The sequence below is a fragment of the Henckelia pumila genome, chromosome 2 (assembly GCF_033568475.1).
Source record: "Henckelia pumila isolate YLH828 chromosome 2, ASM3356847v2, whole genome shotgun sequence".
Taxonomy (NCBI): Eukaryota; Viridiplantae; Streptophyta; class Magnoliopsida; order Lamiales; family Gesneriaceae; genus Henckelia; species Henckelia pumila.
In genome coordinates, this window is record NC_133121.1 from 105,878,865 (window position 1) to 105,903,757 (window position 24,893).

At 34.6% G+C, this 24,893-nt stretch overlaps 1 protein-coding gene and 1 long non-coding RNA gene across 2 annotated transcripts; one reads left to right on the forward strand and one right to left on the reverse strand.

Moving 5' to 3' along the window:
* Positions 1–14,846: 14,846 nt before the first annotated feature.
* LOC140880256 (AMP deaminase-like) lies at positions 14,847–23,833 on the reverse strand. The gene is made up of 20 exons (XM_073284547.1): positions 23,294–23,833; positions 21,785–21,963; positions 21,447–21,627; positions 19,873–20,051; positions 19,656–19,707; positions 19,443–19,570; positions 19,163–19,342; positions 18,895–18,962; positions 18,633–18,775; positions 18,442–18,503; positions 18,095–18,208; positions 17,393–17,533; positions 16,865–17,017; positions 16,348–16,401; positions 16,161–16,271; positions 15,900–16,073; positions 15,742–15,822; positions 15,266–15,364; positions 15,070–15,191; positions 14,847–14,985 (listed from the first exon to the last, which is right to left on the reverse strand). Exons 1-19 carry the CDS (start codon positions 23,670–23,672, stop codon positions 15,123–15,125), a joined length of 2,547 nt encoding a protein of 848 aa, XP_073140648.1. The 5' UTR covers positions 23,673–23,833; the 3' UTR covers positions 14,847–14,985; positions 15,070–15,122.
* Positions 14,868–15,635, forward strand: LOC140880257 (uncharacterized). The gene is made up of 2 exons (XR_012149619.1): positions 14,868–15,005; positions 15,083–15,635. It is a non-coding gene; the product is annotated as an uncharacterized lncRNA (long non-coding RNA).
* Positions 23,834–24,893: the final 1,060 nt, after the last annotated feature.

Sequence of the window (24,893 nt, forward strand, 5' to 3'; positions counted from 1 at the left end):
GACCACCCTATTTAAAAAATAGATTCGTTCAAAAGACATATTGGAGACCTAACTTGTACAATCAGTCTAGACAGACATATCCAATGCACACACGACACAAAAAATGCATATCATACATATCTCCAGCACACACAGCACAATGTACAAATTTTATGGAACCCATTCAATGATCGACCTCTTAGGTTAATCAATGTTTGGATTCCTAAAGAACTATTCCATCGAGGATCCACATAAGATATTGGTACTGATATGTGAATTTTATTCACTTAATTTTCATATGATTCAAATTGATTTTTGTGATGTATCAAATGGATTTTATGTGTATTTGTTGTTGTTTTTGTGAGATGCAAGGATTGGAGGAAAGTATCGAGAAAAATTGGAAAAAGGAATTACAGTGTAGTAAATTTCAGAAAATTATTGAGGATGTTAGAGACAACTATTTCCAATCTCCACCTTTGATAATGAAGTTTATGATGTTTTAAAGTTGCTTTCAAAATTTCAGCTTGATCCGACAGTTAAATTGTGAGATATGTTGCGCAGCAAAACAAGAGCAGTAGTGCCCCTTGGAAGAGCAATAATGCTCAAGTAGCGCCCCTTAGAAGAGCAATAGCGCTTCAGTAGCGCCTCTTTGAAGAGAAATAACGCCTCAGTAGCGCCCCATGGAAGCGCAGTAGCGCTGTTGTTGGCAATTTGGAAAAGTAAACTACGAAGAGCATCGTTTCCGCGCCAGTCTTGGAGTACTCCCGCACTAGATGAAGAACTGTGAAAAATAAAAAGAAGGAAATATTCAGATTCATTTGGGCTTGATCGAAGGGCCTTCATCTACATATAAAAGAGATTTTGAAGATCACAAGGAGAGAGGCAGTTGCACAAGAACACACCACGCAACACAAAATTTGGAGAGAAATGGAACATATCAAACGACTATGTACATGATTGATGAAGGAATAAAGATTATATCTGGCACCTTAATTGAGGATAGTAATTGAAAGTGAAGAAGATGATTCAAACAGACTTTAAATGGCCCAGATCAGAGCAACCCAGAGAAGACCAGATCAAATCACCAAAGAAGACCAGATCAAAACAGATAAGAAGCATTTATGAAAGGGGAAAGATCACAAGTTGACATATTTGTGAAAAGGGGGAATATGACAAGATGACCAGATCAGAAAATAAGTTTTTGGCTAAGGAAAAATCATCAATTGATGTGTTTGTCAAAAAGGGGAGAAATAAGAAAATGACAAACAAGATAATTGCTTAGTTTTGTCAAACACCAAAAAGGGAAAAATTGTTAGAAATTCAAGATCTAAGTTTTGGTATTTGACAAATGACTTAAGTCATCAACTAAGCAGAACAAAAGAAACAGAGAGCGTATCAATTGAAGAAGCATATCTATGCACAAGAAAAATAGAAACCAGATCAATTAACTGAGAAGAACAGAGAAGATAAGTTAGCGAGCATATCAAAGAATGACCGGCTGAAAAGCAATCAAGTAAGCAGATCAATGGAGGAAATAGAAGCCAGAACAACTTTACGGTAACATGTGATCAAATCAATTATGCGAGTTGATCTACAAATGTTTCCATATCAACCGACGATACAGATCAAAAGCCACCTTCAGTCCGAATGCTTCCCAGGACGATCAAGCAAGATCAAATGACTATGGAAGAGCCTAAAAGACTAGCTCAACAACCAGAGAGTTGTTGTGCTAAAAGACAAAAGAAAATAAATGAAGAAATGAATGTTGGAGACAAAGATCCAGAAATTCAATATATGAGAGAAAATTAAGGAGACTTGTCGGACTCCTTACTGGAAACTTTCTGAAAGCTATAAATACTCACATTCAGAATTCAAATGAGTGAGAATGAACAAGAGCTAAGCAAGAAAAAAAAATCGTACACGATCAAGAAAGTTAAGAGCTTCAAGAACAGTTGAAGCAGATCAATCAAGCACACACTCAGTGTCATATCAGATCAAGTGAGGATCATTTGTGTTGAGTTTATTGAGTTGTAAACATGTATCAGCTCAGTTGAGTGTCCTGTCAAAACACAATCTTTGTATCAAGAATCAGTCAAGGACTGAGTTCTTGAGTGTCTAGGAGTTTTAAGAGAGGCAGCAGTGTAAGTCCAGTCTTGGATCCGGTCTGTGCAAATTACTTATATAGATCAAAGTCTTCTTAAGAGTGAATCCTTTCATGGTGAAAGAATGGGTGACGTAGGAGACTGAGCTCCGAACATCCAGAAACAAGTCACTGTGTCATTTTTTATCTGCCTAACACATTCACTCACCTCACGAATTTAACCAAGCTAATCGATCTGTGTTCGATTTGTTAGTCAACCTCTTATGCACTGATTAAAGTTGGTTGATTAACATAGACACTCGAGAAAGACAAGAGTTCAGTTGTTAACCCATCTGAACTCACAAATAAGAAGAAGCAAGCAAACTGCATTCATCCATATCCAAACTTCATCGTTCATCCAGATCAAAGTTCCGAGTAATCATACTATTTTAAACTCCATACAACTAAGAAGGGCAGTTCGATCCTGACAAACTATGTTCAACTTGGATCATGTTACGTGCACAATGAGGCTTACATATTGAGTTAAAAATGCATTTAAAATTACAAAACCATCTTAAATGCATTTTTGAAAGGAAAAAAAAAAATCCAAATCAAGTGTAAAGATAATTTTGTAATTTCAAATGCAATTTGTAACCCAATTTATAACCTGCATTGTACATATAGCATTATCCGTTCAACTTTTATCTCCTTTCCTCAAGCGGTCTTTCAACCAATTTAATCCATGCAGAAATTTCTTGCAGACCTCTGTTGCATCATAGGTAGATCGTAAACATACCGTCAAGTTTTTCTTACTTATTATTCAATTAAACCATGTTGATTACTCAGATCGTAGGTTATGAAAAATGAATAATTTTAAAAAGGTAGAATTTTTATTTTTATTTTTTTCATTTAATAATGTTTTTGTTGCATCATTATTTTATTAATTCATATTACATTAATTTATTATCTCTATCCTATATAGATGTATATTTTTTGTTCGTATTTGATTTCATTATTTAGTTAAATAGTTCCATTATTGCACAAATATTCATTATAAAATGTTAAAAAATGACGGCTGTTGTAAAAAATGCTCGCAAACGTACGAGTGTCAAGTTTTAATAAAGTGAAGAATCAAGTATCATTTTCATAAGGAGTAAATTGAAAATATTCAGTGCTTGTAATTAAAATAGTCCTAATTTTATTTAGAAAATTAATAATTTAGAATTTTGCAGAAAAATAAAATAATCAATGAGTTTTTGATACCACGCACACAACTTTTAGATAAAAATCAATCAAAGGAAAAATGGTCTAGAGTTTTAGATTTCACCTGGTTTCAACAACAATCAATCCTAATTAATTAATCTTCATGAATTTCAGTCAATTAATAGCCAAGAACACTTAAGTTTTTTATTTTCGTCTCCCGAGCAACAAATAATTTTTATCAACTACAATTCAATTCAAATATCCCTATTAAAAATCTACTTGCAGTGATCTATTTAAAACAATGTTCTTTTCTTAAAGCTCTGTTAAAATTATACACTCTTCCGAGTTATATAAATAATTAATAGTGTAAATTCTATTGGTCCTATTCAAAATCTCCTCTTCCGAGTGCCAGAATTCAAATAAATATTACAATTCAATTATTGATCAGGTAATTGAAAAGACAATCAATTCTAGAAAAATAATTAATCTAGAAGAAACACAATTCAATCAAATCAAAAATTCATGAAAGTGTCTACACCAGGTTCTATCCAACTTCTAGACTCTAACAAATTAGTTCATAACAAAATTTTGATAAAAATAAATCATATTCAAAAATTCAAACATCAAATCAGAATTAAATAAATAAAAGAAAGAAAACAAATCCAACGATGCGATGTCGTGTCCGGACTATCGATCTCCATCTTCGTTCTTCAATTAAAGCTCAGAATTCCTTTAGAAAATCACACGATCAGCTCTCTGATTTCTTCTTTGATTCACGTACGTGTGTGTGGCGGCTCCTCTCTCAATTCTGATTCCAGATTTCTTTTTTTATATCGTGTACAAAAGCCCAAAATAAAGCCCAATAAAATATAAAAATTTACTTCCCGAAATAATTAAAAACACTGAGATGTAGACGGGGCGGGCGCTCAGTTGAGCCAGGCGGGCGCGCATGAAGTTCTGATTTCAATCTCCAAATTCACGTCAAATAACGCATTTGCACTTCACTCTTCTTTTTTTAGCGCTTCTTTAGCACTAACATTGAAGCCCAATAGAAATCTCATGAACACTTCTTTTTCTTTTCTTTTTTTCTACAGCGTTTCTTTATTTCATTTTCTTTCTTTCTCCTCACAAACTCAATAATTCTTCTTCTTCCCACGATAATTCAATAATTTCCTACAAACACAAAAATAACAAAACTCAAGCATAAATCTGCTCGAAACCAACAATTAAAAATTAAAATCATATTTAAATTAAGTGTATAAAATACACTTATCAACGAATTTGTTTTAAAAATGCAATAAAAGTGAATTTTAAATAATATCGGTTGTTGAATAATTTATTTTGATAAACTATGGGTAAAATCCTTTCTAATGCGAATGCTCTTTAATATTAAATGTGTGTGTGTATATATATGCACTCACACATTTTTAATGAAAGGGGATCATATTTTTAACTTTGTCACGGGCCACATTTTTCTCAGGACCGCCCATGTCTTTCGGTTACTCTTTGGTCGCCTTAGTAACACTCGGTCGCTCTTTAGTTAATTGCGTACTAGTTTCCTCTTTTCATTCATTTATTTTGGCAGATATTCGGTTGTCCTCAGTGTTTCTTTAAACTACCTCATCAATTTGAAATGATTTTTACATATTGACCTCCTGAATCGGTTAGGACTATCAATGTAGTACCTAAAATCTAATCTACTAAATTGTATGAATTAAATTTAATAAATATTAAGATTATTATTTTTAATTTTAACCGATTTAAATTCTTTATTTGAGTTATGTGCTAATAAAATGTTGGGTATTTATTCAAATGATTTTTATTTTATTAACTATTTAATTAACGCTTTTATTTGTTTAAGTTATTCATTTAAATTATTTTATTATACTATTTATTTGTTTTAAAGATTTTAAAGGTGTAGGTCTACTTATTAAATGATGTTAATTATTTAGTTTACTCATTTAAATGATATTAACTATTTCGGTTACTTATTTAAAAATTTCTCGAGCATATGGGATAGTTATTTAAATGATTTTAACTATTAAATTTATTTATTTGAATATTTTGATTGTTCAACTTATTTATTTTAAATAACATAAGTTTAGCGGTTAACTATTTTAAATTATTTTATATGTCTAGCTTATTTACTTAAATCCTTTTTAATTATCCAAATTATTTTAAAGGTTTTTATTTTTACTTTTGTATTTATTTAAATTACTTTTAAACGTTAGCTTAGTTTGTTTAAATTATTTATTTTAATCACTTTGTTTATTATTCAAATATTTTATTTATCGTCGTGACATCAAAATAACTAAAGTATTATTTTAATTTCTAAGTAATTGTTTAAATTTCTTTAAAGTTTAAATTGCTCAAACGCTCAACTTAATTATTCTTGAGATTTTTGAGTTCAGGAAATGCCGGTTTCGGCTTACGGCGATGGCGGGCTTAGACAATAATTTCTTAAATATTATTTTAGGAGCTAATATTTGCGAAAATTGAGGAAAATAGATGGAACGTTATCTTAGAATATTTCGGGTGTTAAAAATTGTTTTTTATCGCATTTTTAAGCTTATTTTTAAACTTTTCAAAAATTAGTATTTTCGAACCCGATAAATAGAATTTAAGTATTTAACTCTTTAATGTTCAAACTTTGAGCATTTTCGAGAATTTGGTCCTGACATTTTTACACACACCATTTAAAATATGTGCTGGCTTGGCCCAATTTTTATTTTTTTTCCTAACCCAGTTCACGGCCCATTAAGAGTTTTCCTACCCAATTACTCGGCCTTTTCCATCCACCTATTAGGGATGTAAACGAACAGAGCGGTTTGCGAGCTATTCAGAGATCGGATCGATAGAAAGCTCGTTTGGTAAGCTTATCGATCCGAGCCCGAGCTTGATTTTGAGCTCGAAAATTTTCACGAGTCAAGCTTGAGCTTAAGGATGTTCGGCTCGTGAGCTCGCAAACATGTTTGTTAACAGGCTTGGGAGCCCGTGAACGGGCTCGGCTCATTTATAAGGCTCGCTAGTATGGGCTTGAGCTCGGCTCGTTTAGGAGGCTCGCGAGCTCCAGCTTGGGCTTGTCTATTTCGGAGGCTCACGAATATGTTCATTTAATTTATGTGGCTTTATCTAGTTTGATTTTGAGTGAACAAATAAAAAATATTAATATTAATGAAAATAACATGATTAGAACATAATATTTTGTTAAAATAAAGATGAATTTACAATATATAGGATGTAGCCATAATTTGCATTTTTTATTTTAACTTTAAAATCATTGTATTAAAATTCTCTTAAAAACACAATAAATAAAATATTTATATGTGCAATATTACTAATGAATAACAATTCAATCAATACATTTTTAAAGAACTGAAATAACAATTTTATTTAAATTGTTTTACGAGAATTATAACTATATGTGATAGATGAATGATATTAAAAATTTTAGTTAAAAGACGTTGTGAAATTATCTAAATTAAATTTGTTGAGTTAAAACTTGTTTACTCAATATATGTATACATGCACAACATTTTAATAAAGTTATATAATATCATTAAATAAAATATTTCATATACGGGCAGATCGTATCACAAGCAATGTTTATATCTCATTATAAAAATAATAGTGTGGTGGTTTTTTAAAAATATTTTAAAATAATATATAGCATAGGATAGTGCACATTGAGCTTGTATAGAATGAAAGCAGTCGAAATATTGTGGTTAAAATTTGCATTTAGAATTTGATCTATAATAAATTCGGAGATTTCAAAATATATCATGACTTGAGCAGTTATTAATGATGTTATAAATTCATAAAGATCAAAAATTTTGATAAATAAAATTGGTGGATTTTTCGAATTGGGCTGTGTTGGAGGTTGAAGTTTTGGATCATGGTAAGCTTATAAATCAAGTTATAGTCAATTTGATCGAAAGATTATAATCGGAAAAAAAAAAAATCAAACTCGAGCTCTGTTATATGTCTGACGAGCAAGAAACGAGCCTAAAAGCGAGCTCGCTAACATGCCTGTTTAACGAGCTTACTTAACGAGTCTGCTCTTCCTTAACGAGCCTGCTAACGAGCCTTGTTTAACGATCCCGAAAGAGAGCTCACTAATGAGCCTAAAAACGAGCCAAACTCGATCCAGGCTCGTTTTATTTTGATAAACAAGCCGAGCCCGAGCTTTTATATATACTAAACGAGCCGAGCCTGAGCCTTATGATAAAAGCTCGGATCGAGCTCGATCCGAGCTCGAGCCTTTATTTTTGTCAAACGAGCCGATCCCGAGCCTGATACTATTCGGCTTGGCTCGGCTCATTTACATCCCTACCACCGATCACTGCCAGCCACCAGTCCAGCTTAGCCCTTCCCCTAGGTGAGTCGTCTGTGTTGTTGTCGCATTTCTTGGACTCGATTTCAGCTCACTCGAAGCATCTTTCTCCAATTTCTTCTAGTCCAGGCAAGAATAATGGCATTCTTTGGCCACCAAGTAGATTAATATGTTGTATGCTTGTATTCCCTTCTTGTATTTCGAATTTTATGTGGATTCAAGAAGTTGCCAGATTTTTGATTTTCTTGAGGCTGCTCGATGTTTGTTGGTTCTGTTTCTTTTTGTGTTCGAGCCCTTGCTCAGGCTTCCTCTTCGGTGTTGTGCGTGTTTATGACCATATATATTGTTCTCTCTGGTGTTGGGAAAATGCAAGTAGAAGTTTTTGGTTTATCGGCTGCATCTGGCTCTGTCCAAATCTTCCTTGTCATTGGGCTTATGTGTTGCGATGTTTTTTATTGGTCTTGGATCGGTGATTTAGGACCTACCATGGTTGAGACGTAGCTCACATGGTAGCACCTAGGTTGTGTGAGATGGCTGGCAAGATTTGAGGTGAGGGGCTATTGATCGGGTATTGTAGGAGTTGGATTTTTTTGGGAATTTGATTGGAGCAGGGCTGTTTCGAGCTGGGATTTGGCTTGGAGCAGAACTGATTCGAGCTGGGAATTTGGCTAGGGCAGGGGCTGTCTCGAGGTGGGAATTGGCTTGGGACAGGGGCTGCTTCTTCGAGCTGGGAAATGGGCTTGGGGCACGACTGCTTCGAGCTGGGAAATGGGCTCGGGGCAGGGCTGTTTCGAGCTGAGAGTTTGGTTTGGGAGTGAGGGGTCGGTCTCAAGGGTTGCGCGGGTCGAGGAAGTGGTCTAGGACTTAAGTTAAGGGCCGGGATCATGGGTGTTCTAGGGCTAAACTTGGGAGAAGGGAAGTGAGCTTAAGAGCATATTTTGTCAAAGAATTAGGGGACTGTCCAGTTAGGGCCGAGTAAATCAGTGATATGATTGTGTTTTGGCTTAAAAGATGAGTTCAAGGAATAGCTTAGGATGTTAGGGGAATGTCGAATCAAGCAGGAACTAAGTCGGTTAAGTTTTTCCCGAGTTCTAGGTTATTGAATGTTAAGGTGCTGGGATTTTAAGTGTTAAGTGTTGCTGCCCGAAACCATTAATGCCAAAGAATTATTGGATAGTAATAGTACGTAAAGGATGACTTTCTAATGGAGTATAGAGTACTTGGGAGCCGTATTTTCAAGCGGAAATTGTTTTGATTAAGGTTTGTATAAGTTATAAGTTTTGCAAGTTGATTACTCGGGATACGTCCTAAGTGCCTAGAAGTAAAGTCTAGATTTTTAGCTATGGTCTGCCACCTAAATCACCATCCATTTCAACCATCTTACTTCATTCATTTGAGTATCGAGTAAATACTTGTGAAGAAGGTCATTTTCTTGAATTCAGTCCAAGTCTTTGAGTCAAAGAAAAAAAATATTTTGAACAAGGAAAGTTGATTGTGCCAAGACGGGCAATATTGGTTGGGGGATGCCTCAACTCACTTGTCAAACGATGGGTAGTGTGTGGTCGGGAGACATCCCGGAACCCTTACCAAATCGACGTGTAGTGTGCGGCCGGGAGAAATCTCGGAACCCCTATCAAACCAGTTATAAGGGGCAATGTCGCGTCGGAAGAAATCTTGGCGTCTTGCCGACATAGTATACTGCAGCCATTGATCAATCAAAACAGATGGTTACAATCAATGATCTAAGTTTATCAGTTTACAGATTATCAGTTTTCAGTTTATCAGTTTACAGTTTATCAGTTTTCAGTTTATCAGTTTACCGTTTATCAGTTTACGGTACAGCTTATTCGTTCTCCGTTCAGTCATATCAGTCCTCATGATCAGTCTTGTTATGCTCCTTTCAGTTCAAGTTTAGTTTCTGTCAGTTAGATTGAGTCATGCATGCTATGTTTTCAAGTACTCCTTTTTGCTAGAGATTCAGTAGGAAATGATAATGTATTTTCAGTACACGATATTTTTAATTGTGTGTGCATGTATATTTATTACTCGTTATTTCATCTCATATTCTTGTTGAGTCTTTAGGCTCACTACATCTGCTTGGTGCAGGTGTCACCCAGAGACAGAGGGGCAGGATCACCAGGGCTGACAGCACCCGGCGGAGCACGAACCATGACCATCGCTTCCCTTTACTTTTCAGTACTATGTTGCCTGTAATAAAGAATTGTTTACGTTTATCTACCTTTCAGTTGTTTTAGCAGGATGTGATCCCCTGCTTGATTACTAGACATGTAAACTCTTTATCCGCTTTTCTTCCCTTGTTGTTGGGACTGTACCCAAACAGTTCTTATGATTATCGTGTTATGTTCCCTAACCTTTTGAGAGTCTTTCTTTTATTTTAAAATGCTGAGTTGAGACAGGTGGGGTTTGACTATGAGCATATAGGTCATGCCGATTTTTTTAAAAAAAACCATAATAATAATAATAATAATAATAACAATAATAATACTTTGAAATTCTTCCTTCTCTTTTATTTAATTTAAATAGAGGTCAGGGTCGTTTCAATCAAGCGCACTAGCTTAAACTGGAATTATCAAACAAATTTCTACTTTAACTAAAATACTAAAAAAAAATTTAACAAAGAAACTTGGATGACGACAATTGACAAATTCAAACAAAATGATCAAAGCACACAATAGTACTAGAGTTAACTATGTCACACGTGTTTAAATTGAATATATTATTCAATATCTTGTGTAATCATGGTGAAATTACCTAAATTATTTACTTTTTAGAATTAATAAATGTATTTTTATTTAATAATCCAAATATTTCTATATGAATTTAATTAGATAAAGATGCATTTAGATTTATAGAATCTCAGTTTTCTTTTAAAACCACACACTGAACCGAATACTATTTATATTTGGTTTAACCATGTGTTGATAGATATTATGAAGCTAAATTTCAATCTCTAGTGATCAAACCATAAATATGTAAATAATTGGCCAAATTATTGACATGTAACTTGCAAGGATAAACAAATATCAATCAATAATTAGATGCAAGAAATAAATAAATCCATTGAATCAAAACCAAAAATCAAACGAAGTCCCATCTTGGCCTTATCATAGCCTCAGTCAATAAAAAACTACTCCATGAATTCAAAACAAAGAGATAAATCAATGTTTAAATCCATGAAAATAATAGTTGAGAATAAAAAGATTGAAAGATCCCAGTGAAATGAATCTCGTTGAAGTGTTATTTCTCTTATCCTAGATGCCAACGTTGTACTCTCCATTCTCCTTTTCGTGCTTGTGCTTTTCTATTTTTGAATTCTTACCTATCAAAATTGGATTTTATTCCTTTCGAACGTTTAAACGTTCTACTCTCCTTTTCGTGCTTGGGTTTTTCTATTTATGTTTCCGTAAAAAAACCCTAAAATATCTCAACATAGAGTTCTAATACGTTTGAAAAGAATAAAATCCAATTTTGATAAGTAAGGATTCAAAATTCTAATTTGTCCTAATTTCGCACATGTGCTGAGTGAGCCACGCTCGGGGACATGTGCACGTGGGTCCAAGCGAGGATGAGACAAAAGTTTTCTCTTGCATTTTTTATGACCCACGTTTGGAGGCATGCGAGCGTGGGTCCTAGCGTGGGTGTTGCAATATTTTTCTTATGCAATTTCTTCAATCCAACAGCTATGCAAGTTCATGTATGTTCATGCATATAGGTTCTTATTTAGCCTTTTTGCTCGACTTTGATTGTTCTTTTTCAAACAATCCAACACTTTTCACGGATTTTGCTTGTGTGGCTTTTATTTGTTGACTTTTTCACCGATTTCATCATTTTTTAGCTTCAATCAACACTACACGAAAAAAATTAATTAAATGAATAATTGCAAAACTAGGATGTATAAAAATCCAGATATGCACAAAAACAACATAAAATGAAGTGCAAAGCGACGGTATATTTTCTTACTTGTCAGTCCAAGATTTTAAAAAGCGTGAAGCGTGTTGAAGCGTGGAGGCCAAACTTCAACTTTTTCAAGCTTAAGCGAGCTTAGAACGAGCTTAAGCGTGAAAAATCATTTTCAATTTTTTACTATAATTTTCATTATTTTAAGACAAACATTAAATAAAATGTTAGATTAACCATAAATATATGATTGAATAGATAATTCAAGTTCTAAACTATAAGGATACATATTTGTTGGGTTTTGGAAGACATACAATCCTGATTTTGATGATAACTAAACTTATTATTATGTTTCTAACATATTTACTTTAAGTGTGAAGTTGATAACTCAAAATGGAAGCCAAAACTCAAAGTTAGCAAAACTGAATCTCTGGCGAGCTTTACTATTTTGATGATATCTCATAGATCCGATATCCAAATGATTATCTTCCAAAACTACTGCAAAGAAAACTCAATTTGGAACATATTTTATTTGCGTCAGTTGAGCAAAAGCGAATGTTATATTGGTCAAACTAACGTCGCAATACCGAACAGTATTGCATCAGTTTAGCAAAAAAAAAAAAAAAAGAATCAGTTTACCTCAAGCATTTCCAGTATTTTAGCCAGATCTTGCAGCTCGATTATCTGAATGGAACGATTCACCATGAATTGGAAAGATAAGACAATGATATACATATCATATTCACAAGTCAAAGATTGAATCGGATCCTAAGGAGATGCTAAACTGCATTGAAATTACTAGTTTGGAACATAAATTTTGCAGAATTTCTGGCACAGTCTGGTGTATTAAGCATAACTTTTGCATATGAACTTTAAATTGAGTGATTCTTGATTCTGTGAAATTATAAGAGAAAGGGCTACAACTTTCATGTTTATCATTTTGCCCAAAAATCAGCGAATCAAGAGATATAGCACTAAACTGATCATATGCACTCAACTGATTCTGTGATAAACTGATTTTGAGCAGCTCTGGTATATCGAGCATAACTTTTGCATATGAACTTTGAATTGATTGATTCTGATGACATTGGAAAGTGAGATCAAGGGCTACAACTTTTATATTAATCACTTTTCCCAAATATCAACGGATCATGCGGAGCTATTCGATCAATCTCGCTCCTAAACTGAAGTTTGTCAAGAGTAGTTTACCTACCCAAACTGAAACTTTCCAATATCAGTCTATCCACTAAACTGAAGGTGCGCTCAACTGATACCAAACTGAGGTTTGCTCAACTGATACCAAACCGAAGTTTGCTCAAAGCTACAGTACCCCGTAGATCAGTTTAGTACTCCAGGAACAGTACAGAAATAGTACAAAAGTATTTTAATGACTCTATTTTTATGTCTAACGGCTATATCACTCTTGGAGCATATATATACAACATATTTTAAGCTCAAACACAAGTCTTGCAAGGAGATTAAAAGCATGGACATCCTACTTGAAGAAATCAGCTAGTTGAGAGCAAAGCCCAAGATGTGAAGAACACATCAAAATTCTTGAGCGTGAAAGTCAAGTTCTTCACACACAACTCACTCACATATAAAAGAGAGATGTATTTTATATATTAATTGAGTGAGAGTCTTTACACAAAGACGTTAAAGATTGTGTTTGTAGTCTTAGCATAAAGACGTAAAACTATATGTGGATTGTGAGGTTGCGGTCTACAATCGAGTGGTGGCTAGGAATTCTAAGATAGGCAGTGGGTAAGTCCTAGTCTTGAAGTGGGTTTGTACAAATAAGTTGTATAAATCAAAGTTTTCTAGTAATATCCTTTCACGGAGGAAGAAAGGATGACGTATGAGTATTTGAAATCTCCGAACATCCATAAACAAATCTTTGTCTCTTTATTTATTGCATTTTTTTATTTCTACTGTTTTGGAGTGCATTGTTGAAGCATTTTATGTGTTTGATAAAATACCTACATGTTGCATTCAAAGTATGTGATAAAATGTTTCAACCAAACCGTTTTCATTATTTCAACTTGCATTGTTTTCAAATGTCTTAAAAATAATAAATCACTTTCTACGAAGGATTATTTCGAGTGTCTTCCGCTTGGTTTAAAAATCAAACTCGATTTAATTCATCGGTGCTAAATATTTCAAAAATCGAGCTATTGTAGCTCAAGATATTTTAAAAGTGTGTATTAACCTCTACACACCGTTTTCGATCCTATCAATATTTATAAAAATGATTTCATTTTAAAAAATAAAAGAAATCTTCGGTTCTAAAAAACAGTCGCTTAATCGAGCTTAAATGCATTAAAGCTTAAGCAAAATTAAGCATCGCTTAAGCGAGCTTTTTAAAACACAACTTGTCACATACACAACAATATTTGATTTTAAATATTTCTCCAATAACATTTCTCATATAATTCCAAAAAAAATTCCCCCAAAATCTAATTTCACATTCGATTTGCCTTTATCCTCTTCGGTCATTTAATGTTATTACCATATTAAATTTGCATAGAATAGTTTTTTTGGTTAAAATAATATTATGTGTAAATAAATTATGACAAAACGTAATTGAAACTAAAAACGTTTTTCCTTTCAAAAAAGAAACTAAAAACGTTTTTCCTTTCAAATACATCAAATTGTGGTAGAATTACATTGTCTTGTAATGACCGGATTCCCACTGCATTTCTCAATACTTTCTCGGAAGTTCTCCCACGGCCACGGATGGAATTCTCTGCGATTTGGCTCTACCTCATCTTCGCTCAACGTTTATTTTGGTGCAAATTATATACGTAGTTTACAACTAACTATTTCTAACATTTCTTGTATCTACTGCATGACGATGATTGCCTTCTTAGAATTTACGTGCGTCCGGGTTAGAACATTTTGATATATATAGCGAGATTTGTCGGATCCATGCAAAGAGGTAAATTGAAAAAATAAAAATAAAATAAAGTATTGCGGGAAAAAATTAATAGTAAAACAGGTAAAAAAATATATTGAAGCGCACTGGCATTAACATTACCAAAGAAATCCTATTTTACAACAATAATAAAATATTCCTTAAAATGAAGTTCACTCGTTCTTATTCTATGTTTTGCCTTTTCCCGTGTGTGTGCGTGTGTGCGTATGTAGGTCTAACATCCACAGTTCCACCACTTCCACACACACACGGCATTTGACTCCTGACTATCGACTAACTAGCGTACACATTACTGCTTGATTCACTTATTTGATATATCGGGTATATATCTCCTACATATATTTATATACCATTTAAGCAAAAATTTTTGCCACGGGTTGCATTCGAGCCAGGCTCATCTCTTCTTGAGCAAGTAGACATTCCAAAGAAGAATCAGAATCCTTACTTTGTCTCGGATGAGCTACAGCTTACGTTATAGCAGAAATTTCGAAGGACTGGTGAAACAAAACACTTGTGAGTTGTGCAGGTCGCTGATCCCTGTAACCACCACAGTAAAGGTAAAAATCATTTTTGCATAAATGCTGATGACTAGTACAAGAAGCAAGATTAAGCCAAGTATACCTTTGTATGTTAGGGTATCGACACATGCTCCGAATGCAGACTAGCCAAGCTTATCATGTCTCAACAAACTGGGGAAAGCTTGCCATGCCCAAATATACCTGTTGCATTTCCTCTTTCCAGATCTAGACAAAGTAGAATTTACAGCATGAATTCTCCAGACTTGATTTATTTATATGATAAATTTAAGAAGTCATACTGTTTCACGGAATTCTAGACGAATATGAGGCACATTTGTCCTGTGTATGTCATTTCCATCTGGTCCTCGATTATAGTACTCCTTCCCGATCCAATGGGACTGAAATGATATTCAAGGCTGAGCATTAGCACAAAGTTCAACTACTTTCGATGCTGTCAAAGAATGCTTCTAGGTGGAACAAAATTTTGCCTCAGCAGACCAGATTTCGACTTGAAAGAGCATTATATGTTTCTTATTTATCACAAACAAACCAAAAAAAAAAAAGAACATATGTTTCGATTAGTTCAAAGGTTTCCTTACCATGACGTGTCTTTCATCAAAACAAAGTTCATTTATATTCAAGTTTTGACGAGAAACAAATTTTCTTTTAGCCAATTGCACAAATTTGGATGAGTGACGACAATTTGCCTAACGCCTTCTATGCATAGTCTACGGTAATGTCATCAACATCAATAATTCCCCTTATAACTTCATACCTTCAAAGCATGTGAAAAACCAGACTGATAAACTGAATTCCGGGCGATCTCACATAAATCGCATGAACTTAACTTCCAAACCTACAATAACAAATTATAAAAAGAGTCAGAATTCGTGAATAAGTATACAAGTCGAAAACTAAGTTGGGCACACTTACAGAAGCAGCTATACTGTACTCTTCAACCAGCGGTTCTTTTGTTAAGTGGATCTGTAATGGATCATCAGTCGAGAGGGACACGTTGAGACCCCGCAAGAAGAATGTGGGAAAAGGATTTCGATGGTAGTCTAAAAATAGAGAGTTGTTGCTCAATGGTGACATCGCCAAACCAATCTGAATTACAAGTCAGTTCAGACCACTAGAAAATAAAAACTATCATAGAATAAGATGAATAATATATATCGATCTTAGCCTTCTTGCCTGGGCTAGGTAGTACAAATATTGGAGGACGGGAGATTTTCTCAGATTGATTCCATGTGCAATATTGTGAGATGTAAGAAATGTAGCCGCAAGATGATCTATATCACCAGCCTGATTACACAGTGTAAGTGATGTATACAGACTGTAAAAGTAATGGACATTAAGAGGAATGAAACCTGACACCCACCTCTCCAGAATGGGGCCGGAACTTAATAGTTGTCATACCCTTCGACTCACGAAGCTGTGGTGACAATTAAAGTAACATCACAAATTTCGGAAACAGAGTACCAAAAGTAGAATTGCAAGACATTAAACTAAGCATGGAACCATTTATGTATATGGTAAAACAAATGTGTCACACTTACCAAGGACAGATGCATACTCACTCATATGGACATTATCATTGACCGAAATGTATCCCGGTTAAACTGACCCTCTATAGACTATAAACAATGAGCGCTCACTTCACCTACCCAAAAAGCTACGTGAAAAATAATAGACATGCAAGCATGCAAATACAAGTAAAAAAAGGAACAGATTCTCACAATGACCTTTGAGACAAGGGTCAGAGAGAAACATTTTACAAAGTAAAGCTATGTACCTTGTTAAGGGTATAGAGAAACATTTCAAAAAGGAACGGATTTTCACAATGACCTTTGAGACAACGGTAAGAGAGAAAGATTTTACAAAGTAAAACTATGTACCTTGTTCAGGGTATAGAGGTTAGCATAGCAGTAGTATACATAGTACGAAAATGCAGGGTTAAATATATTGGTCCACTGAGCAGGTGTAGGCATGTGTTTTGTAGGCCGTCTTTCAGGTTTGCTTTCATCATCCACAAGGTCCAGTCCAACAACCTGTTTAAACAAAACGTGGTAGTTAAAAATAATCCCATGAAGAAATAGGCTAGCATTGTCATACACTCATAACGGCTACGCAACATAAATGGCCAAGCAGGCAAGCACTAAGGGTAAAACAAATGAAATAGCCCACAAGTAAATGATACCAGTTTTTTTTTACCAAAATTACTCGTGTCCAATGATGAACACTCGCTACATAACGCATCCATTATATTCATAGAACGAAATTGGTGATTTTAGGTGAGCCCGTTCACAATTTTTATAGATTCTGATCTCTAAACACACTCAAGAACTTGAAAGAGAAGACATATGAATTGCATCATAATAAAGAATTGCATCATAATAAATTTAAATGAATAGGGAGGAAGTTACCTGCTTTAAAAAAACATGCAACTGTGGATGTGAATCCGGATCAACAGTCACCTCAAAGAGAGGCAGAAAGATGTTATCAAGGATGTTCTGAAATGAGGTGACAATCCCCATCTCCTTGTACACATTGTAGAGCCTAGGAAGCTACATGGCAAAATGCTAAAGTTAGATTGACATCATTCACATTTCTACATGCTAAAAGATGTTCTGGTAGATAAAGCTGACAAATGCCAAATGCACAAGAAAAAATATGACTGTTAATGCCCCACGTTGCAAATATCGTCTTTCTCAATAAAGAAAAGATATTACGCTCCAACCTACTTCATTTAATGTAATTTTACATTAAGATCAAGATTTTCACTTCATTTTTTCGTGCATATAACCAATTACCTTACCTGGAGTTTCATCATCACAAAGATGAACCTTTATACATGTGCATATATTCCATGAACTTTATCAGCATTTAAATGTTCAGAGAAGCATAGTATCATATTACTTTACACACTTTCTGGTTGACTGAGTGATTCTCATCTCAGAGTGATAATTAAACCAAGTAGTCTTGTTTGAAAAGGATGTAATATTTTTTCCCATCAGATGAGTACCTCTTACAAAATAAAATTCTATGATATAATCACTGGTGAGTAAGTATACGATAAACAAACACAGCAACTGCTTTATTTAATGAATGAGGTACCAACATTTTACCTGAATCAACCAAACAACATTTTCGCTGTACAGATCATTATTTACAATCCAACTTGCCAGTTGATCCCACTCACTCATTTTTCTGCCATATATTGATATTCGATATTCAGCCATCTGTTCAAGTGCAAAAGAAGAGCTCAGGGCCAAAAGGAATATCTAAAGAATTGTCATAGCACAAATAAAATATGTGAGGTGTAAACATAAAATTTTTAAATCAGAAGACAAACAAAAAGCTAATAAAAATCACCAACATCATGGCAACCCGGACAGAAATAAGGACCCTAATTTCATACAAAATTGTATTCAGTAAAAGATAAATCCACCGAATGGTTCTCCTAAATACGCACTTGATATTTACTTGCAGCCAAATCCGAAAACACTTGCTTAGTTAGCTCACCTAAGAAACGACCTGTTGGAAAAAAAAATTAAATTAAATTCCATCAATAGATACAATCAACCGAAAATCAAGAGGGGATGAAGCTTAAATCAGAGGAGGAAAAAGCACTTGATATGATCCCGTGACAACATCAGAGATTACCTTGGATCAGATTATCCTGCTTCAAAAAGATCTCCCTTAGTCTACTCTGACCACAGGGATTGTATTTCAAGTTAAACTTGTCGAAGCGATGAAAGGTGCTTTTATCGGCATGGACATCTAATAGATCGACATTCAGATCGTAACTGTCAAAATATCCAAACCAGAAGTCATTTACAAATTAATAATGATTAAAAAATAAACTACATAATATTTCGACTTTTCCGAAAGTCAGTGCATCCCAAGTGTAAGTCCATATCATTACCCAGTCAAATCCAAACTCTCAAACACCTCTTTCAAAGTAAGATATGTCCCATCTCTGAAAATAACAACCTGCGACAAGGATATGAGAGTTAGCCCTACACAGCTGCATGGCAATTAATATATTTTTTCTCGACAGATTATATAACTTTGACCTCCATTTATATCTTCCCTTTTCTTTTGATCATTTTAATCTCATGCTAAATGTTGTTATTAGAATGAAACCTGGAATGAAAAGGTAATAGAAAACACATGACAATCCAACAGGTTACCTCGTCAGGCTCCTTCCTCAGCTTCGACTTTATAAACCTTAAAAGATGTTTCTGGTTCATACAAGCTGAGTGATGGACATGTGTGTCAACTTTTCTCACATTATAAAAATCTCGATGTGGTGCGCTTTTTTGAGCCAAGAATTCTCTGTCCGCATTAAGCATCAGATGAAGGTTGAATTTCTGCTTCAAACACATTTCAAGAATAAATCGAACGAACAATAATAAAGGGACATCAGGAGTAAACATTTCAGACAAGTTACTGTGAAAATGATGGATGAACCTGTTCTAGAAGAACTAGCCTATGGTGACAAAGTGTTCTGATATTCCCAGCAGCAATAATTTTAAGGATATGATGGAGGTCGGTGAAAAATGTTGTAGCATCAGCAACAGGATAAAGTTTTGTTTCGGCTGGAGAGGGAGAGAGAGAGAGAGAGACATTAGGAGACATAATACGAATAGAAAGTTCTATCAATGAAAATGTACTGCAGCTTACACTCTTTATTCGCATAAACATGAACAACTCCATCTTCCATCTGAAAATAGTGCTGCATGAATTTGAAATACAAATCACTTTGTTGACATTCAATTTAAAAAGACATCAGTGACATACAAAAATAATAATAATAATAATAATAATAATAATAAAAAGAAACTTTACTTAGAAAATCAAGTATCAAAAAACTGAAACATGACTTCATACAGAGACTTACATCAGATTTCACCTCTGGAGTATGATCAAATGGGTTTGGAATTGGCTTCGGGGTATTAGGATCAGATATGATTTCCTTTTCCCATGGAGAAACAGCTTCTCTAAATACATAACTCTTCCTCAATTCAAGACAATCTTGCAGATTGCGGTAAACCTCTGCTTCATCAGCAGATGGTGTCTCTGACAGAAATCACAAGGAACTGAAATCAATTCTCGCATGCATACGTACCGAAGCAACTGTCCACGAATAGCACTTTATGAAAGTAATCAAGATGAATGTGCAGAAATTATTTTCAAACGAAATAAACATTCAACTTCTCCAACAAATAGTTGACACAAAAAGATCAAATCATATTTCGGAAAAACTAAATTACTATTCGATATCAAGAGTCAGAACCGCACAATTGTAAAATGAATTTCAAGAAACGTCAACCGATCTGAAACATTTGACACAATATTGATCGGTAATACTTCAACTGTTTGACACATGATTATAAATAGGGGAATATTTTATTAGTATTCAAACATATTCAAATTTTCTCGAGGCGAACTCGAGCCCAAATTATTTATTTGATAGTTCGTGAGTTTTATTTCATATTTCATATATTTCTATTACTATACTTTATATATATATAAGATGATACAATATAAGAAATAAGTTTTTAACTATAATAATGCACTCAAAAAGTGCCTTTGTCTTTTTCACCCGTCTTCGCCTATTGCCCTCGTCACCGGGCACTGCTCCTTCTCCTTCTTAATTCTGACCACCTCCTTCCACTGCTTGGCACTGATTAATGTGGATCAAAGCTAAAATCGAAGAATATAACTATAGGTCTATGAATCTAAGTGCATGTTACCATGTTATTTTGCTCCTTTTTTATAACTGAAAATCAGACTCTTCAAAGGAACACTCCGAATTTTGTTCCGAATTCGTTGTGTGTTATTTTTAACACTTTCATCTGCCATGGATTGATATGATTAATTCTTTGCAAAAAAATATGCTGGGCATGCTTCTTCTAATCTTGTTTCCTGAATATAGTTTGCATTCTAATTTATAATAATGGCATTTTCATCGGAAATCGTTAAACCAAATAATCAACCACTGAAACACAAATTAGGTATAATTTGAGTTTTAAATCTTTAATTCTGGATCTATATTTTAAAGCCAAAATCAAGCTTCAAACCGAGCTTTCATTCCAGCCATAAATCTGGTGCCTGGCTCAAAAAATCTCAAACTCGAGCTCTCTTTCCGATCGAACTCGAGCCGGAAATAATAATATTTCAAGCTTCAAACATGTCGTTTCCAACAAGAAAAGTTACATATGGAAATATACAACCACAAAAACTCTAAGGCACTTGATTAACTCAGTGTGATTCCAAAAGAAAAATATGATCAGCTTTCAAGCATTGTCATGTTAAATATCATAAATGGCAAATGCCGAAGACTTTTGCTTCAACAGTTATCAGCTAGACTCTTGGCTTGGTAAGAAATGAGAGCTATCTCTACACACTTCTCATTAGAATATCACAGAAAACTATTCAATGAAGATGGCGTGACATAGATAACAACAATACCTGTAGGAGAAATTCTCAATCGCACAAAAGTTTCTTGTTCTGGTTCTTTCCTCAGAATATCAGCAGCAACGGGATCAGGTTGAACACCATGCAGGTCACCAGATACACTATGTGAGCGAATTATGCTTGATGTAACCATTGGCATCTGTTCACCATTTGCGTGGATATGATCTGGAACATTCTGAAATTTGCTTTCAACTCAGGGTGCAATCAACTAAATATTTTAAAACTTTTGAAAAAAATGTGGAAGGAAACCATGGTTTGCAAATTTTTCAGCAAATCTAATTGTGCTGCTTGTGTTTGTGCCTGATCATTTTCTATTTATCCATTCAGCTCACCGCATTTCCATTAGTATGAAGATATGTAGTGTCTAATTTAGCAGCATCGGTCAAGTTATCTTCGTCATCTGAACCTTCTACACTCTCAAATGCACTAGCACTAGCAACAGGTGATTTGGGAGAAATAGGTCGAGTATGATGGCCTGCTCTCGTTGTTGAACTAGCACCACCAGATTTCCCTGATAAAAGAAATTCCTAAGCTTCATTATTAAGATCACCTATGAGGTGAAAAGTAACATAACAAGAAACATAATTTCTGCCAACAGAGTTATTGGCAGTAGTTACTGCCACTAAAAAAACCAAAATCTTGCAATATTTGATAACCAAGGGAACATTCAAACAATAACAAGCATTCTTAGAAAAATTACTAGAAGAACCTATGAGTTAGGGAATTGTTCTTAGTGGGTAGTGCTGCATTTTCTTTTCCTCCATTTTGTTTGCGTCAGTATTATGATATCCTAGCATGAAAACAAGCGCAATTCCAGGAAAAATCCTCTGGCAGTAATAGACGGTCCGATGTGAAGTCCACACCATAGTCACCTGACTCCTGTGGGAGGACGTGTAACATAAAGAGACAAAGCAACCTAGTTATTAGAAATCTACTGGTACAAACTTTCAGAAATGTATTCATTTCAATGTCTCTTGGTATGGAAAAAATAAAAATACTCCTCCCCAAAGAGAAAATTGCCAGATACATACACCAAACACAAAAGAGGAGTTGTTTATAACTACTCTATAGCAATTGAATCTCTTTTTTTTCTGTACTATCAAATTGTTTCCGAACAAGTTTCAAGAACAAATGTGAAGGCTTAGCAGAAGCAAACTAACGTACTTGAACCTTATCATCAGACATTTTTCACACGGCTTGTGATGTCGAGTATCGACAGCTCCTTAGCTACATTTTCTACATATTACTCAATCATGGTAATTTTCCGATGTTACCAACCAATTAGAAAACTTCAACTTCTGTGTTTGCCAAATACAGTTAAATAGGAATTTGACATTCTCAAACTACGGATGTTATCTGGTAATTTAACCAGCTGTTACAAAAAGACATGAATCAATGGTCGGCAATTCCCCCATTCTCATTAAATTTCTCACAGCATGTATCGGACCGGAATCACATTGTGATTGTAACAGACAACAGCCTAAAACAGGCTTTCTTAAGTTTAAATAAGTAAATATGGAACGCAAGATAACAGAAAATCAGCCAATATAGTCATTATAATATGGCACCAGACAGCTTGACTTGGAGTACGATATACTCAACCGCGAAAATTTAACAGCAATATGTGCCCCCAACTTCCAGCTATCCTCCTTCCCAGTGGGCAGTGATGCATATTGAACCCACTTAATTGACTTGGTCAGCAAAACAAAAGCAACCACAGCGCCCGGCCAAATGTGCATAATACAGCAATTATTTAAATTATGTAAATTATGTCACACACACTTCCATCGTATTCACAAAACCAAATTAATTGCTCCGGTCAGAAGTCCGGTTTTTGATACCTTCAGGTAGCGTGTGGAGCCTCGGCAAACCCGGAGGGATATAATCAATGTGCTGCACCGGGCCGTTCCTCCTATCCTCAACCTCGCCACCGTCACCGGAAAAAGCCGCCACGTCAGGCAGAGACGCTGAACCACGGCGAAAGCTCCCGCCATTGGCCTTCCGCCTCCCGTAGCTCCTCCTCGACGGATAATACTTCTTGACATGCTCCACGGCGTCCCCGCCTTCGTCCACCTCCTCTTTTTCCTTCTCTAGCGCCTTCGCGAACTCCAATAGCTGATTCAAGGTTTTACGGTGCATATAATACGCCGAAACCGCCACAAACGACGCCCCGAAGAGTGCCGCCATAGCCAGATGCAGCGAATAAGCATCCATTTTCATGCGCGTACACAAAACAACAGCTCACGATTGTACGTCGGTGAAATTTGCGTGCGTATCGATTGTTATAGACAGCGCCGATAAACCCTACTGGGGTGAATGGAAGCTTGGTTCGTATTACTCAGTAGGCGAGGCTCAAGGCGGACGCTGGGCGTATTTATAGGGAAAGCTCAGAATCAGAGATATCGCACATTTAAATATATTCTTTTATTCTACTTCGTTTTGCTTTTTATTTTTTATTAATAATACTAATAATAATTGTAATTCAATTTGTGGATAAAGTTTTCGGTAAAATATCGATATTGCCCCTATATATGACTCAACTATGCAAATTGTGAGGTTTCCATTTTTGTTCTCATTAATTTTTTTTCTTTTCTTTTCGACTCGCTTTTCTTTGATTTTTCAACTAATCAAACAAATAATATATATTATTTAATACTTAAAATATATATTTGCATTTTTATTCAATTGGAAAATAAATTAATTATATATCATTAAATAAATATAATAAAAATAATATTATGTATAAGAGTTTTGATTCCTGAGCACCTACCGTAGGCACCTACGTGACCACCAGTTGATGTATATAGTCTTGTAAATCTGACAGTTTAATGTCACGTCAATCGATACTCACGTAGATACGGGGGCGGCCCTGTCCCAGGGTGGGCAGGTCCCATGGTGAGGGCCCCAATTATTAAATTTTTTATTATATATAATATATAATTATTATATATTAATGGGGTCCAATTAAATATAAAAAAATATTATATTATAATTATTATTATAAATATATAAAAAATCGAAGAATATTCACGCACAACCTATGAAAAATATGTCGCTCAAACATATATATTAAATTTTTGCTCTGTTCATCACCTCTCACTCTAGTGTTGTTTGTCGTTGATCATCGCTTCACATTGCCCTTCCGTGATCACGATTTTTTTCTCTGCCTCTGGTTATGCTAGAATTTGATTTATGAGACGTTCAATTCAATTTTGATTTCATGTTAGATGTTAATATTTATTGTTAATTTCATGTAGAGATTGAAAATTCGTGGATCGAAGGCACGATTTTTTAAACTTATTTGAAAATTAAATTTTTTTAGTTTAATTTTGAATAGATAAATTAAATATTTATAAATTGAAGTTGCACCTGAATTGTAAGTGTGAATAATTTATTGTGATTTTTTATGAGTTAATTCACGATTACGAAAATGAAAGATGA

Coding starts and splice junctions, on each gene's coding strand:
- LOC140880256 (XM_073284547.1), bottom strand. CDS start 23,672: ATGAAAATGGATGCTTATTCGCTGCATCTGGCTATGGCGGCACTCTTC. Junction 21,964..23,293: donor GCTCCACACGCTACCTGAAG/GTATCAAAAACC, acceptor TTCTTTTATCAG/GGAAATCTGGTGGTGCTAGT. Junction 15,365..15,741: donor GTTTTTCACATGCTTTGAAG/GTATGAAGTTAT, acceptor ATATCATTTCAG/TCCCATTGGATCGGGAAGGA.